Source organism: Cornus florida, unplaced genomic scaffold (assembly GCF_030987335.1).
Source record: "Cornus florida cultivar Cherokee Brave unplaced genomic scaffold, ASM3098733v1 CherokeeBrave_3.0.0_Hap2_Chr02, whole genome shotgun sequence".
In the NCBI taxonomy this organism is placed as follows: domain Eukaryota; kingdom Viridiplantae; phylum Streptophyta; class Magnoliopsida; order Cornales; family Cornaceae; genus Cornus; species Cornus florida.
The window spans coordinates 21,792,633-21,807,416 of NW_026775572.1; the positions used below are offsets into that span (position 1 = coordinate 21,792,633).

Sequence of the window (14,784 nt, forward strand, 5' to 3'; positions counted from 1 at the left end):
ATCCACCACCGCCACTACCACCATTTATTTTAAAAAAAATTATAGAAGAATATCATTTTGTTAATTTAATTTATTTTTTACTAACAGGGATATTTTGGAGAATGCAATTTGAAATTTATTCCATTCTAAATTTAAAATTGGTTTAACCAAACACTAGAATGGTTATTATCATTCCATTCCTACACATTTCATATTTACAACCAAACAATAAAATGAAAATGACCATTCCATTCCATTTCATTCCAATCCTGCACACCAAACGCAACATTATAAAATTGCTCCACATTTAGTTCTTCTACTAGTATAAGCTTGTATGGTTTTCCCAATCAATTCACAAACATTTTTTTTCTGCTATGGTTAGCTATCCAAAATAGACACAAAGGATAAACTAACTCTGAACTACAATGCATTGAATAAAAACCACGGGACTGGAATTTAATTCACGTTTGTTAGTTTGATTGAAATGTAGAAGTTCCCGTTGATAAGGGGAAATGACTCCAAGTCCAAAATTTGTAGTTTGCAATGTACATATATAAGTCACTTCAGCCTGTTTTCAATTTCTACAATACCTATACTTTGAATAGGTAATTAACTTGTCATCAATCTATTTAGAAAATCCAGAAAGGTACCGGTCCTTATGAGTTATCTCAGCATTCAGTGTCAATCCCATCCCCATGTGAGTGAGACCCACAAATTCAGAGATTATATGAACTTTCGGATTCTTTCAAACTTGAAGAATGCCTTATTCAACAAGTATACAAAGAAACTAAAAAAGAAAAGGGATAAGTGCAAAAAAATCCCTCTAGTATAGACTTTGTGCATAAATAATTTCCCCTTTTAAAAAATATGTATTGTTGTCCATAAAATTTTTTTTTTAAAAAAATTGCAAATAAGACTCTCTAATCATTTTTTAGTCAAAATTAACTTAAAGTAAATTTAAAAACCCTAATTTGCCCTTTTCTCTTCCTATTATACCCTTTTGTTTAGTTGACACAACGTATCATCAAACAAAGACACATCACAAACCTAGCTGTTGGTGGCTATTGGCGACGGTGAAGGATGGCGAGCTCGGGACGCCATTAATGATGGTGCATATAGAAGGCGGTGTCATTCCTGTCACCGGTGATGGAATCTAATGAGAAGGGTCTGGATCTGTGGGTGTTTGCCATCCTGCAAGGATGAAAGCTTGTCGCCGGAGTATTATTTGTCCAAAATGTAAACATTATGGGTGATTTTTTATTTATTTATTTATTTATTTATTTATTTTTTTTACATTAGTGCATATATGAGAGCTCTAGCTTTTGTTGGAGTCACATTGATGCCAATTTTTTGTTGGCAATAACCTGCACTTGTTGGAGTTATTCTTAAAACTCTAAAATTATCTTAATTACTGTTGGCATTATACAATAAGTTCATAATTTTCCACATTAACATGATCAATTACATTATAAGTGCATTCCTTAAGGGGTCACAACTAATTCATCTCAAAAAGATATAAGAATGAATTTTAAATAAAAAAAAAATTATACGAGAAAAAAAAAGCATGACATTTATATTAATAGATTAAATATTAAACTACCCAGCTTTACAGTTTTAATTTGATCAAATATTTGAACATTGATTTACATCCCGCCATCCTCTTTGCACAATTAATTTAGAGTTGTAGCACTGGATCAAATTATAGCATGTGGAAGAAACCAAATCCATTTGTGTTGGCTTAACTAGCACCAAAAATAAAACAAAATAAAAATAATAATTCTTTAACTAGCACCAAAAATAAAATAATAAAATAAACTTCACCTATCATGGCACATCCTCTGTGATAATGAAATCTCCCCTTAAACTTTTTCACAATCCAAAATCCTGCATTTTATATGGTGAAGTCAGTCAATGCTCCAAGCCTCCACCTTCCTCCATATATAACACCTCTCTCTCTTTCTCTCTCTCTCTCTCTCTCTATATATATATATATAATATTTTTGGTTGGTAGTTAGGTTAGGAACTTAGGTGGTTTGTTATCAATTTATTTCATAGCGGCCATTACGATGGTAGCCGGCAAGGAGTTTTTTTCAAATCTGTGACGCCCACAAACGCGTAAATTGCGTATGCTTCAGTATTTTTTAAGAAGAAATACCTGTCCAAGCAATGTTTTGTTTTCGTCTCCTTCTTCAAATAAAACAGAAAAAATAAAAATAAAAAAAAAATAATTTATCCCAAAAGATAAAGAGAAGGTATACAAAGACTGATTCAACATATCTCAAGAACTGATCTGCAGTTATAATTTATCAATAACATAATTGACACGCATATACACCAAGCATGTGGATCTTTAAGCTTAATCAAATAATCCAAAACTAGCTAACCACCATGGTCATGCTCTGCAAGTACTCGTACTACTCTTGCAATTACAGTACCCTTGTAAAATTACCTAAGAGGCTTCTCTATATTTTCTTCATGATCACCTTTTTCTTTCTTCTCATCATCCCTCTTGCAACACCATTAGAATTCAACATCCCTGCAATCACAAGCAATGATCTAAACGTCAAAATAAGAGTCTACGGAGACTCTTATGTCTCAGCACAAGGCCTCCAAGTCACCCCAGACGAGCGCGGCCAAGCGCCAACAGATAAAGTTGGTCGAGCCACATATATTGAAGCTCTGCACATTTGGGACAAGGCTTCTCAAAACATAGCAGACTTCGCCACCAATTTCTCCTTTGTCATTGATTCAGGAGGAAGTTTAAACCACGGCGATGGATTTGCATTCTTCCTGCTTCCCTATGTTTCGAATATAAGTACTATCCTCAACACAAAAGGAGGTGCTCTTGGTCTTCCAATCGACCCTGTCACAATTAACGCCACCACTCCATTTGTTGCTGTGGAGTTCGACACTTTTAAGAATGATTGGGATCCATACAACCAGACCGACAGTCATGTAGGTATCAATCTTAGCTCTTTGAGATCTGTTAACACTTCAATATGGTATGGTAATATTACTCAAGGGGGAGAAAATGAAGCATCGATTACTTATAATTCTAGATCGAAAACTTTGAGTGTCAGCTTCACTAGTATTGTAAATAATGCAATAGTTCGACAAGATAACCTTAGTTGCATTGTTGATTTGAGTGTCATCTTGCCGGAAATGGTTTATTTTGGCTTTTCAGCCTCAACCGGAGCATCTTTCGAAAAACATGCCATTAAATCATGGAGTTTCAGTTCAACAGATCTGCCAGTACCAGTGGCACCGAGCCCCAGTTCAGGCTCAACAGATCCAGTGCCGGAGACACCAAGCACCAGTCCAGGCCCCAAACCTAAAGGAAAGACGGCACTAGTGGTGGGATTAGGTGTTGGCTCATGTGTTTTGGTTGGTGGATTGGGTTTGATTGCCATTTGCTTGTGGAAGAGAAGGAGTGCAGGAAAAGAAGAAGAAGCGGCATTTGTCTTTGAACTATCCATGAATGATGAATTTGAGAAGGGTATTGGACCAAAGAAATTTTCCTACAGTGAGTTGGCTCATTCGACAAATAACTTTGATGAAGAAGTAAAGCTTGGAGAGGGAGGGTTTGGTGGTGTTTATAGAGGTTTCTTGAGGGAGACGGCTTCTTATGTTGCGGTGAAGAGGGTCTCAAGAAGTTCTAAGCAAGGTCTTAAAGAGTATGCATCGGAGGTTAAGATCATTAGCAGATTAAGGCATAAGAATTTGGTGCAGCTCATTGGTTGGTGCCATGAAAAAAATGAGCTACTACTTGTTTACGAGTTCATGCCAAATGGGAGCTTAGATTCCCATCTTTTCAAAGGAAAAAGCTTATTGACATGGGCAATGAGGTACAAAATTTTCCATGGCTTGGCCTCTGCGTTGCTCTATCTTCACGAAGAGTGGGAACAATGCGTGCTGCATAGGGATATTAAATCAAGCAATATTATGCTGGATTCAAATTTCAATGCCAAAGTTGGGGATTTTGGGCTAGCCAGGCTCGTTGACCATGAAAAAGGATCCCAAACAACACTTTTGGCAGGGACAATGGGCTACATGGCTCCTGAATGTGTCCTTACGGGCAAGTCTAGTAAGGAATCAGATGTTTACAGCTTGGGAATCGTTGCACTGGAAATAGCATGTGGAAGAAAACCAATTAATCTCAGGGCACCAGAAACTCAATCAAGACTGGTGGAGTGGGTTTGGGACCTCTATGGAACAGGAGAGCTTCTTGAAGCAGTAGATCCCAAATTATGTGCCGATTTTGATGAGCAAGAGATCAAATGTTTGATGATTGTTGGGCTTTGGTGTGCTCATCCTGATTACAATCTCAGGCCTTCAATTAGACAGGCAATTCATGTGCTTAATTTTGAAACTCCACTTCCCGTTCTCCCATCAAAGATGCCCGTACCAACATATCTTGCCCCTGATCCAGTGAATGCACCTGTATCTTCATTTTCATTATCCTTTGATATCACTGTCTCTGAGAGTAACCAAATCCATTATTCGAGCGGCAGTTACAATACTGATTCCTCAAAGCTTACCACGTCTTCTACAATTTCCTCTGCAACTGCATCTCTTTTGCATACACGGTAAGGTGATTTGAAGAATATGAAGTTCATGATTGTCATGTAATTGAGGTCTATTGTATTGGAATTCTGCATTATTTTTTCTCCTGTTCTTTCGTTTCTTTAGCACGGTAAATGTTGCGTAATTTTCATGCAAACTCTTTGTAAATCATTTCAAATACTGCTAGAATGACTTCAAATTTTAAACTATCAAATGGGTAAACACATATGTTACATAAACAAGGCACTGACAAATGCTACAAAATGTATTTATATAGACTTTTTGGAAGCAATGGTTCTGCTATGCTATCATTTCTGTCAAAAGCGGAAACACGATTTAGCAACATACATATGTGGTTGAATTTTTGAAAGCAGGAAGCAGAAAAATGTTTGGTAACCCAATATATATATATATATATATATATATATATATATATATACACATTGACTAAAATTTAAAAGTGGTAAGAATTTGAGAAAACAAAAATACAAGAACCCAAATTTATATTTGTGTGATATTTTGGCCCGATCTTATGACCCGTTGGACGAGTTTTTTGTGGGCCAAACGACCCGTTTTGCTCATGAGTTGTGAATCCTAATTAGTCTATTGTAACCCGATATATAACGGCATTTTGGGTTTAGAGTGGTAGACTCTAAAATTCGTATAGAAACAAAGTGAGGGGTTGGAAATTGGTAATCTCACCAGATCCCAACCGTGGATGTAGGCTGTTGCCGAACCATGTCTAAATCTTTGTGTTCTTTATTTACTTTTCTGTCGTGATTTTTCATTCAACTTGATTTCCTTGCGTTTGTCATAACAATTTGGATAATGCTAACATTACATGCTAGATCTTACACAAATCATGACCAAGTTCTAGTAACTACCAAAATAAGATAATTTCATTGATCACTCTTGGCAGGAGCATGGATGAACAGTATAGCATGTCATGCAACATCAAAGAAACAGGTAATTGGATAAAGCAATCACAAAAAAACGTGACAACTTCTCATTTTTAATAACAGGCAAGAAAATGCAAAATGAGACAAGGAGAAACAAAAAGGAAAATATGTATGGTGAATATGGAACCAAAATACCAGACCTAGTCTATAAATTGGCATTTAAAAAAAAAAAAAAAAAAAAATTATATACTAGGGTCGCCAGAGTCTATGCTGAGTATAGGGATCTAGAAGAATGCCAACTGTCACATTCAAGGTGTACCACAGAAGCAAAGAAAATCAAATAAGAGATGTAATATTTTACCAACAACCCATTCAATTAAAGTGGCTCTAAACACCATGTCAAACAATACTGTTTGAGCTTCAATTTTAAAACCAAAGTTCTGATATTGCACAATATTTATACATATGTTGATATGTAGATAAATTTATGAACAAATCATACCATATTAAGGATATGCATACACTGATTAAACAAGAAACACACTATCTTTAGAGATTGAGTGCACATCAGAAGTTCACAAACTTATTACAGAGCAGATTTGAAACAAAAAAATAACAAAATCTTCAATATATATTTAGACATCAATCTACCAAAAAAAAAAAAAATCATATCTATCTTTAATTGGCGAAGAAAAAAAAAAGAGAGTTTGAAACCTTGTACCTCTGAGTGGACGGGCGCGAACTTGAGTGGACGGTCGTGAAGCTGGATTGTGAATTTGTGAGAGATGAGCGGAAGTGAGAGACGTGCGCACACTTGTGTTCCAAAAATAAAAAAATAATTATTTGCAGGTAGAATGGGCCTCAAGCCATTTGGGCCGAATTTGGCCTACATAGAAAAAAGGAATTAAGTGGAGTGGGTTGGGTTTCTTCATGAAATGGGAAAGCTTCTTGAAGCATCCAGCCCAAAATTATCTGCAGATTCTGATTCTGAAATTTATTTATTTATTTATTTTTGGCCATTAGACAAAAACACAATTTTGCTCATTTCAAAACTTGAATTCTCACCATTTACGTTAAAAAATAGAGAAAATATCATTGGATCACAAAGCCCTTAGTGATTCTAATTCTGATGGACAAGATTTCAAACAATACTTATGAATTGGTGTGCTGATATCTCCTTCATCAAATTCACCAATTTAAATTTCAACAATTTAAATTCTGAGTAAATTTCATTTTTTCACCAAACCTCTCTCTTATATTTATAAGGTAGATCCAAGCCTGAATACTGCAACCGCAACATCAGTCCCGACCCCCGGGTAAGTCACAGCCTGACTCACAGACAATCCAGGAAGCAGCCTCTTCCATCTCTCTAACTTATTTATTACACTAAACTCTACATAGTTTAACAAAATTGCAAAACACTTCCTGTATTATTATTTTTTTGGGACAACATATTCTCTCAATTTACCAACTACGGAGTATGGACTCTGGGTGTTGTAAAATTAGATAAATACTCATGGACCTCATGGTATGAAATAAAAAGAAGACAAAAAAAGATTATTTTAAATGTTATACAGATGGTGACCATTTAAAAATATATTACCAAGGAAAATGACTAATTTATCAAATTTATTTGTTAACCAATAAACATATATGAGTTTATCTACTATATCAAATCATAAAATTTCTTCAATTAGACGAATATGTTATCATCAATTTTAAACTCTCTTACTGATTATTTTAAATGGAGTAGTGATATTTAGCCGAAGAATTGGACATAATTTCTTAAGAAGATTATAATTAAATGATCGTATATGCTTAAGAGATTCTCTTAAGATTCTCGTTGCGCTTACATGCCTCAACCGCAAGCACATAAACTTGAGCAGCCGCTGTCAGCAAACATGTTGACCAACGAAAGAAGCCGCAACAGAGGTCACTCTGTAAAAAGGTATAACCTACCCCCAAATTGTCATCATCTCGGGCATACCACGGAGCCTTTTGATAAAAGCAGGATATCCGAAACGTTGGCATTTGGCACCCTCTCCTTTTGTGAAGGGTCCAATTCTTTTAAAATGGGCAATGGCTGATTTTTTGCTTTTTAAATTTTATTTTATCTTATTATTTTTTTTTTTAGCTATAAAAAAATGTAGAAATTCAAAAAAAATTCTGCACAAGACTGAATTGAGAGCCCACTTCGTTCACACTGCCTAAACAGTTTTATAACTTTTATTGGCTCAATAAGTTGATTTTCATTTTTTTGCTAAAAGAAAATAATTTTTTATTTTTATTTTATGGGAGAGCCAAAGGCCCTATGGCACTTTGGCTATCAAAAATTTGGAGAGCACCGAAGGGCTGCTCAACCATTTGAGAGGGTGAGATTCCCAATGCTCTATTTTCTTCTACTAGACATGGCTTCTTCATACTCACAGATAATGCCATCACCGGTCCTCTTAGCCTTCGTCAAGAGTCTCCTCCGGTCACAGGAGGTCGGTGGGCCACCGTGGTGTCGCTTTGGGGCTTTTTTTTTTTTTTTTTTTTTTTTTCTACAGAACTGAGGATAATCCGCCTTGTTGATGGTTCAATTGAGACTGTTAGTGACAATCAGGTAAACTGCAATCATTTTTACTTCAGTTAATTTATTTCCAATTCTTGAATTTCAATTTCTGTTTCTTGCCATTTTGTGACTTTCTTGTTTGAACTGGTCTGATTGTTTGTGGCAATGCAAGATCCAGAGTTTGTGTGCCACAATCTTATCCGAATTTTACAAAAGAATCTTCATCAAAGAAGTTTTTTCTTTTACAATTATTGTAAATATTGTATCTTTCTGACACACTGTTGAAGCAATGTACCCCAGAAAGCGTGTTATCTTTCTAATTACATAGTATTTTGCAACTATTTGAAACCACGTAATGTTATTTATATATATATATATATAGAGAGAGAGAGAGTAGAGGAGTGTATTTTGCAACTATTTTGTTTTTGTGAGCTATTGGTTTGGCTTTTGCCTTTGGCTATTGTGGCTCCTCTGTACATATCTTGGCTCTTTTATACCTTATATAATTGGCGTTTAGGTACAGAGTAATTTGGATGGTTCCAACCTTTGGAAACTTTACTATTAAATTTTGTCGTCATAGGTATAGTTTATGGGTTATATGATGTTTGACAACGAGGAGACCTTGGATTTTCAGTTTTAAATTTAGCTTAGTCTGAGGCAAGTAGATTATGAAATATTGGAGGTGTTTGGTAAGTATCTCTTGTTCTCACGGCGAGCGGGTTGTGACAATAAGGAGTACAATTTTAAATTTATCCAAGAAAAAAAAAACTATATATATATATTCAAGTCTATTATTCAACTTCGCTTTGCATTTTCTATGGTCAAGTCAATGCTCAACTTTCCTCCTGTATAACTAATTAACTACACAAACACATACACACGGATATGTAAATATTTATATATATAGAAAAATTGTGATATTAGCTGGCCGGCAGGGAGTTCCATTCTCCCATCTAAGACTTCCACAAATGCTGAAATTGTGAAGTTCACCTGATTGATGCAATCTCCACATTTGACGGAGTACAGGACTCTTTTAAGCGCCAGAGAGAATCCAGATCTGATATACTAAGCCTGTCAACCTGCAAGCTTAATCAAATAAATCCAAACTAACTCCCATCTTTAGTACTGTTCCTAGCTAGTTATCAAATTATAAATCATGGTCAGACTCTGCAAGTACTACTACTCTTGCAATGACAGTAGCCTTGTACAATTACCAAAGAAGCTTCTCTATATTTTCTTCATGATCATCACCTTTTTTCTCATGATCTTCCCCCATGCAACTCCTCTAGAATTCAACATCCCTAAAATCACAGGCAGAGATCAAAATGTCAACATTAAAGCCTACCCAGACGCTTATATCACAGAACAAGGCCTCCAAGTCACTCCCGATGAGCGTGGCCAACCGCAAACGCAGAAAGTTGGCCGATCCACATATGTCAAACCACTGCACCTTTGGGACAAGGCTTCTCAAAACATGGCAGATTTCACCACCCATTTCTCCTTTGTCATTAATTCAGAAGGAGATTCAGTTAACCACGGCGATGGGCTTGCATTCTTTCTTGTCCCAAACATATCCAATTCTGATATCCTTGTCACACCAGGCAGTGGCCTTGGTCTTCCAGTCGACAATATAACAATGAACTCTACCACTACTCCATTTGTTGCTGTGGAGTTCGACACTTACATGAATGTTGCCTTTGACCCGTACGCCTTGGACAGCTCTCATGTAGGTATTGATGTTAAGTCTATGAGATCTGTTAACACTTCAATATGGTATGGAAATATTACTCACGGGGGAGAAAATGAAGCTTGGATTAGTTATAGTTCGGATTCCAAAATTCTGAGTGTTGGCTTCACTAGTTATTTTGGTAACGGCATTGTTCAACAAGGTAACCTTAGTCATAAAGTTGATCTGAGAAAGTGCTTGCCAGAATGGGTTGACTTTGGCTTCTCAGCCTCAACAGGGGACTCTTATGAGAAGCATACTATTAAATCATGGAGTTTCAGTTCAACAGAGCCAGCACTGGTGACACCGAGCCCCAGTCCAGGCTCAACAAAAATAGTGCCAGTGACACCAAGCCCCAGTCCAGGCTCAACAAAAACAGTGCCAGTGACGCCAAGCCCTGAACCCAAAGTAAAGAAGGAAAACAAATCAGCTCTAGTGGCAGGATTAATTGTTGGAACATGTGTTTTTATTGGTGGATTGGGTTTGATATCCATTAGCTTGTGGAAGAAAGGGAGTAGAAGAAAAGAAGAAGATGCGGCATTTGTCGTCAATCTATCCATGGATGATGAATTTGAGAAGGGTATCGGGCCAAAGAAGTTTTCCTACGGTGAGTTGGCTCATTCTACAAATGACTTTGCAAATGAAGAAAAGCTTGGAGAGGGAGGGTTTGGTGGGGTTTATAGAGGTTTCTTGAGAGAGTTGGCTTCTTATGTTGCTGTGAAGAGGGTGTCAAGAGGTTCTGAGCAAGGGCTTAAAGAGTATGCATCAGAAGTTAAGATCATTAGCAGATTAAGGCATAAGAATCTGGTGCAGCTCATTGGTTGGTGCCATGAAAAAAATGAGCTGTTACTCGTTTATGAGTTCATGCCAAATGGTAGCTTAGATTCCCATCTTTTCAAAGGACAAAGCTTATTGACATGGGCAATGAGGTACAAAATTGTTCACGGTTTGGCCTCTGCTTTGCTCTATCTTCACGAAGAGTGGGAACAGTGCGTGCTACATAGGGATATTAAATCTAGCAACATTATGTTGGATTCAAGTTTCAATGCCAAACTTGGGGATTTTGGGCTAGCTAGGCTTGTTGACCATGAAAAAGGATCGCAAACAACACTTTTGGCAGGGACAATGGGCTACATGGCTCCTGAATGTGTCATTATGGGCAAATCTAGTAAGGAATCAGATGTCTACAGCTTCGGAATTGTTGCACTGGAAATAGCATGCGGAAGAAAATCCATTGATCTCAAGGCACAAGAAACTCGAGCAAGGCTAGTGGAGTGGGTTTGGAACCTTTATGGAGCAGGAAAACTTCTTGAAGCAGCAGACCCCAAATTATGTGCAGATTTTGATGAGCAAGAGTTGAAATGTTTGATGATTGTTGGGCTTTGGTGTGCTCATCCTGATGACAATCTTAGGCCTTCAATAAAACAGGCAATTCATGTGCTTAATTTTGAAGCTCAACTTCCCACTCTCCCATCAAAGATGCCCGTACCAACATATTTTGCTTTTGATCCAGTGAATGCTACATTTCCATTATCCTTTGATCCCACCGTCTCTAAGAGTAACCAAATCCATTATTCCAGCTATAGTTAAAATTCTGATTCTTTCAAAAGGAACATTACTAAGCTCAGTTTTGTACTTTTGATGGCCCTCATAAACAAACTCTCCACTCTTGATTCCCCCTAGTTATCTTTCCTTCACTTTCCTTCATTCTGATTTTTTTATGTAAATCTTCCTCTGTATCCATCTCTCATATTCTGTTTCATTTCCCTTTCTCCTCTCAGCTCTGCACTTCTGTTTTTGCCCACTGTGGTTTGCATCTCTCTCCTTCAGATTGGAGCTCTTATAAGTTGGACAGTTTATCACTATGGATTCTCAAAAAGTTCTTAAGTTTATGTCATCAAGCTCCTATTTGCTAGCACAGTTTATTGTATTTGGATGGATATGAATTTTGCTGCTTTCGAGAATAGCTCTAGCAATCCTCCAGTCCTCCCTCCATTCTCTGTTCGATCCTCGAGACAGTCAGATTAAGATTATTCTCTCCCAAGCCTACGGGTTGTAGGAGTCCAGAGAAGTGGTTGCCTTATGGATTCTTCCAAGCTCCATCATCTCGTAGAATGAAACATAGTCTGTTTGCTGGTTGTTCTGGGGTCTCCCTTTTGTAGCTGTTGTCTTTGACTCTGGCTTCTTGGCCTGCTTTGTACATTTTATACATTCAATACAAAAATTTACCTTACCAGAAAAAAATAAAAATAAAATAAAATTACCACATCTTCTGCTACTTCCTCCTCTTTATCCTTACTTCTGTATACACGATAAGTTGATCGAAAGAATACCAAGTTCAAGACTTTCATGTAATTGAGGCGTATTGAATCCCTTCATTAGGTTTTTTCTCTTTTGTCCTTTCATTCCTTCTTAATCAATTGTAATTATTACTTCAATTTTCAAGTAAACTCTTTATAAATCATTTAAAAAAAGGTTTGGCATGACTTTATACCATCAAATTTGTGTCCAAGTCTGCAAGATTTCCCATGGCATTGTCCCAAAGATTTAATCAATATATATATCGACTAAAATTCAAATGTTGTAAGAAGTTGAAAAAACAAAAATACAAGAACCCATATTTATATTTGGATAATGCTAACATTACATACTAGATGTTATACAAATCATGAACATGTTCTAGTAAGTACTAAAATAAGATAAATTACATTGATCACTCTAGGCAGGAGCATGGATGAACAGGTAATTGTGGATAAAGCAATCACAAAAAACGTGACAACTTACCATTTTTAATAACAGGCAAGAAAATGAAAAATGAGACAAGGAGAAACAAAAAAAGGAAAATATGGCACACAAATATACAACTTAGCGATGTAATCTATTGAAACTCTTTTCTTTGTGTTTGTGTGTGTGTTTAATCCTATATATTTTCAATTCTATGAATCTTTTTGTTCTCGTATGGCACAACTGATGGATGATGGAACCAAAATGTAGTCATAGTCTATAACAACACTCTGTGTCGTACTAAAAAACAGAAAAAAAAAAAAAAAAAAAAAATCAGATTTAAGTCAGTCAGCTAACATCACTATACGCCCCCCCGGTAGTCGTAGTCTATAACAACACTCTGTGTCGTACTAAAAAAATATATATATATAAAATAAAATAAAATTCAGATTTAAGTCCCCCCCGCCCCGCCGGGGCCCTGGCACATTAGTTTTAATTACAAAAATGGCCTATAGTTTACAAAAGTTTTCAAAATGACCCCCCTAAAATAATTTTTTTTTTTCTAAAAATGGCCATTAATTTTTATTACACATAGGCCAATAATTTATAAAAAAAAAGTGAAAAATGCCCCCACTGAAATAATTATTTACCCTTGGGCCAATTAATTTTTTATTGCAAATAGGCCTATAATTTGTAAAATTTTACAAAAATGCCCACTAAAATAATCATTTTTTCCTTTCTTTTCATTCTTACTCCTCCTTCTCCTCCTCCTCCTCCTTTATATTCTCTTAAAAAAAAAAAAAAAAAAAAAAAAAAAAACTTCTTTATATTTTCTTAAAAAAAAAAATTGCATTCCTTTATTCAAACTATTTTTTTTTTTTTTTTTTCTCTTCAAAGTTTGGTAATTAAATTTGTTGCTAACAGGACTCTTAAGGTGTATTTTATGTTTTTATTATTTTAAAATAATTATTTTTTAAATTATTAAATGCTATTATTCCATCATTATTACAGTTCTATTTTTTGACTTATTATCTTGCATCACTATTCGCTTGAAAAAAATATAATTTATCATTTTTTAATAAGGCGCCCCTGAAACAAATTCTTGCCTCCGCCCCTGACTCTACTCAAACATGTATGCATGCCAGGCATTCTCAATTTCTTTTCCATGGTGCTTGTTCAGCTAAAAGGCAAGGTGTCCATGGAATTGGCAAAATATATATATCAGTCCAATAATAATAATAATAATAATAATAATAATAAAATTATACTAGCTTCGCTAGTCTCAGCTGAGTATAGGAATCTAAAAGTATGCTAGGTGTCACATTCATGGTATCAAAAAAAATCAAATAAGAGATTAAACATTTTTACTAACAACCCATTCAATTAAAGTGACTCTAAACACTTGTAATGAGCTCAAAATTAAACACAAAATCATCCCTATATCAAGCGGTAGTGTTTGAGCTTCCATTTTTAAATCAACGTTCTGATATTACACAAAGGCATATTCTTGTACATAATTTATATAAAAGATTAGTGCAGAGGATTTTGATTGTATAAGTTGAAGCTTCTTGCTTCTCTATAACTTCTTTGTTCTTAATTATTTTGCTGGTCAAATTGTTATAAACTCCCTATAATTTCACAAAATTGCAAAACACTCCCTCTACTTTTTTTTTCTTTTTTTTGACAACAAATTCTCTCAATTTAACAACCATGGAGATTGGAGAGGACTAACTACCGTTGTAAAATTACATAAATACTCATGGTATGAACTAAGTAGAAGGAAAAATAAGAAAGAAAAAAACCAGAAGAAGAGTAAATTATAAACTCTTGACAAACTGCAAGATGGTGATTTTGAATGCTCAACCATATGAGCGGATGAGACTCCCAATGCTCTATATTCTTCTACTATATATGTGGCTTCTTCATATTCACAGATATTGCCATCACTGGTCTTCTTAGCCTTCGTCAAGACTCTCCTCCGATCACCGGAGGTGGGTGGGCTATAGTGGTGTCGATTTGGGGCTTTTTATTTTTATTTTTATTTTTTTTTCTTTTCTACAGAACCGAGGATCATCGTCTTGTTGATGATTCAATTGAGACTGTTAGTTACAATCAGGTAAACTGCAATCATTTTTACTTCAGTTAATTTATTTCCAATTATTGAATTTCAATTTCTGTTACTTGCCATTTCGTTAATCATTTTGTGATTTTCTTGTTCGAACTGGTCTGATTGTTTGTGGTAATGCTGTTTCTTGAATTGACAAATTCACAATCCGAGTTTGTGTCAAGCCTGGCAACTTTATATAAATTCCAGTACCACCAAAGCCAGTTAGCTTTGT

The 14,784-nt window shown here is 35.6% G+C and overlaps 2 protein-coding genes across 3 annotated transcripts; both read left to right on the plus strand.

Moving 5' to 3' along the window:
• Positions 1-2,371: 2,371 nt before the first annotated feature.
• Positions 2,372-4,580, plus strand: LOC132294204 (L-type lectin-domain containing receptor kinase IX.1-like). Its single transcript, XM_059791972.1, has one exon. The coding sequence runs from the start codon at positions 2,374-2,376 to the stop codon at positions 4,567-4,569; it is 2,196 nt and encodes a 731-aa protein (XP_059647955.1). The 5' UTR covers positions 2,372-2,373; the 3' UTR covers positions 4,570-4,580.
• A 2,843-nt stretch (positions 4,581-7,423) lies between these two features.
• Positions 7,424-12,001, plus strand: LOC132294205 (L-type lectin-domain containing receptor kinase IX.1-like). Of its 2 annotated transcripts, none has more exons than XM_059791973.1 (2): positions 7,424-8,046; positions 8,168-12,001. In XM_059791973.1, the coding sequence occupies exon 2, from the start codon at positions 9,152-9,154 to the stop codon at positions 11,309-11,311; it is 2,160 nt and encodes a 719-aa protein (XP_059647956.1). In that variant the 5' UTR covers positions 7,424-8,046; positions 8,168-9,151; the 3' UTR covers positions 11,312-12,001. The 2 variants fall into 2 exon arrangements, with proteins under 2 accessions (XP_059647956.1, XP_059647957.1); XM_059791974.1 differs by having other exon boundaries at positions 8,174-12,001.
• Positions 12,002-14,784: the final 2,783 nt, after the last annotated feature.

Excerpts from the sequence above, each read along its gene's own strand:
- LOC132294204 (XM_059791972.1), top strand. The coding sequence starts at position 2,374 with ATGCTCTGCAAGTACTCGTACTACTCTTGCAATTACAGTACCCTTGTA.
- LOC132294205 (XM_059791973.1), top strand. The coding sequence starts at position 9,152 with ATGGTCAGACTCTGCAAGTACTACTACTCTTGCAATGACAGTAGCCTT.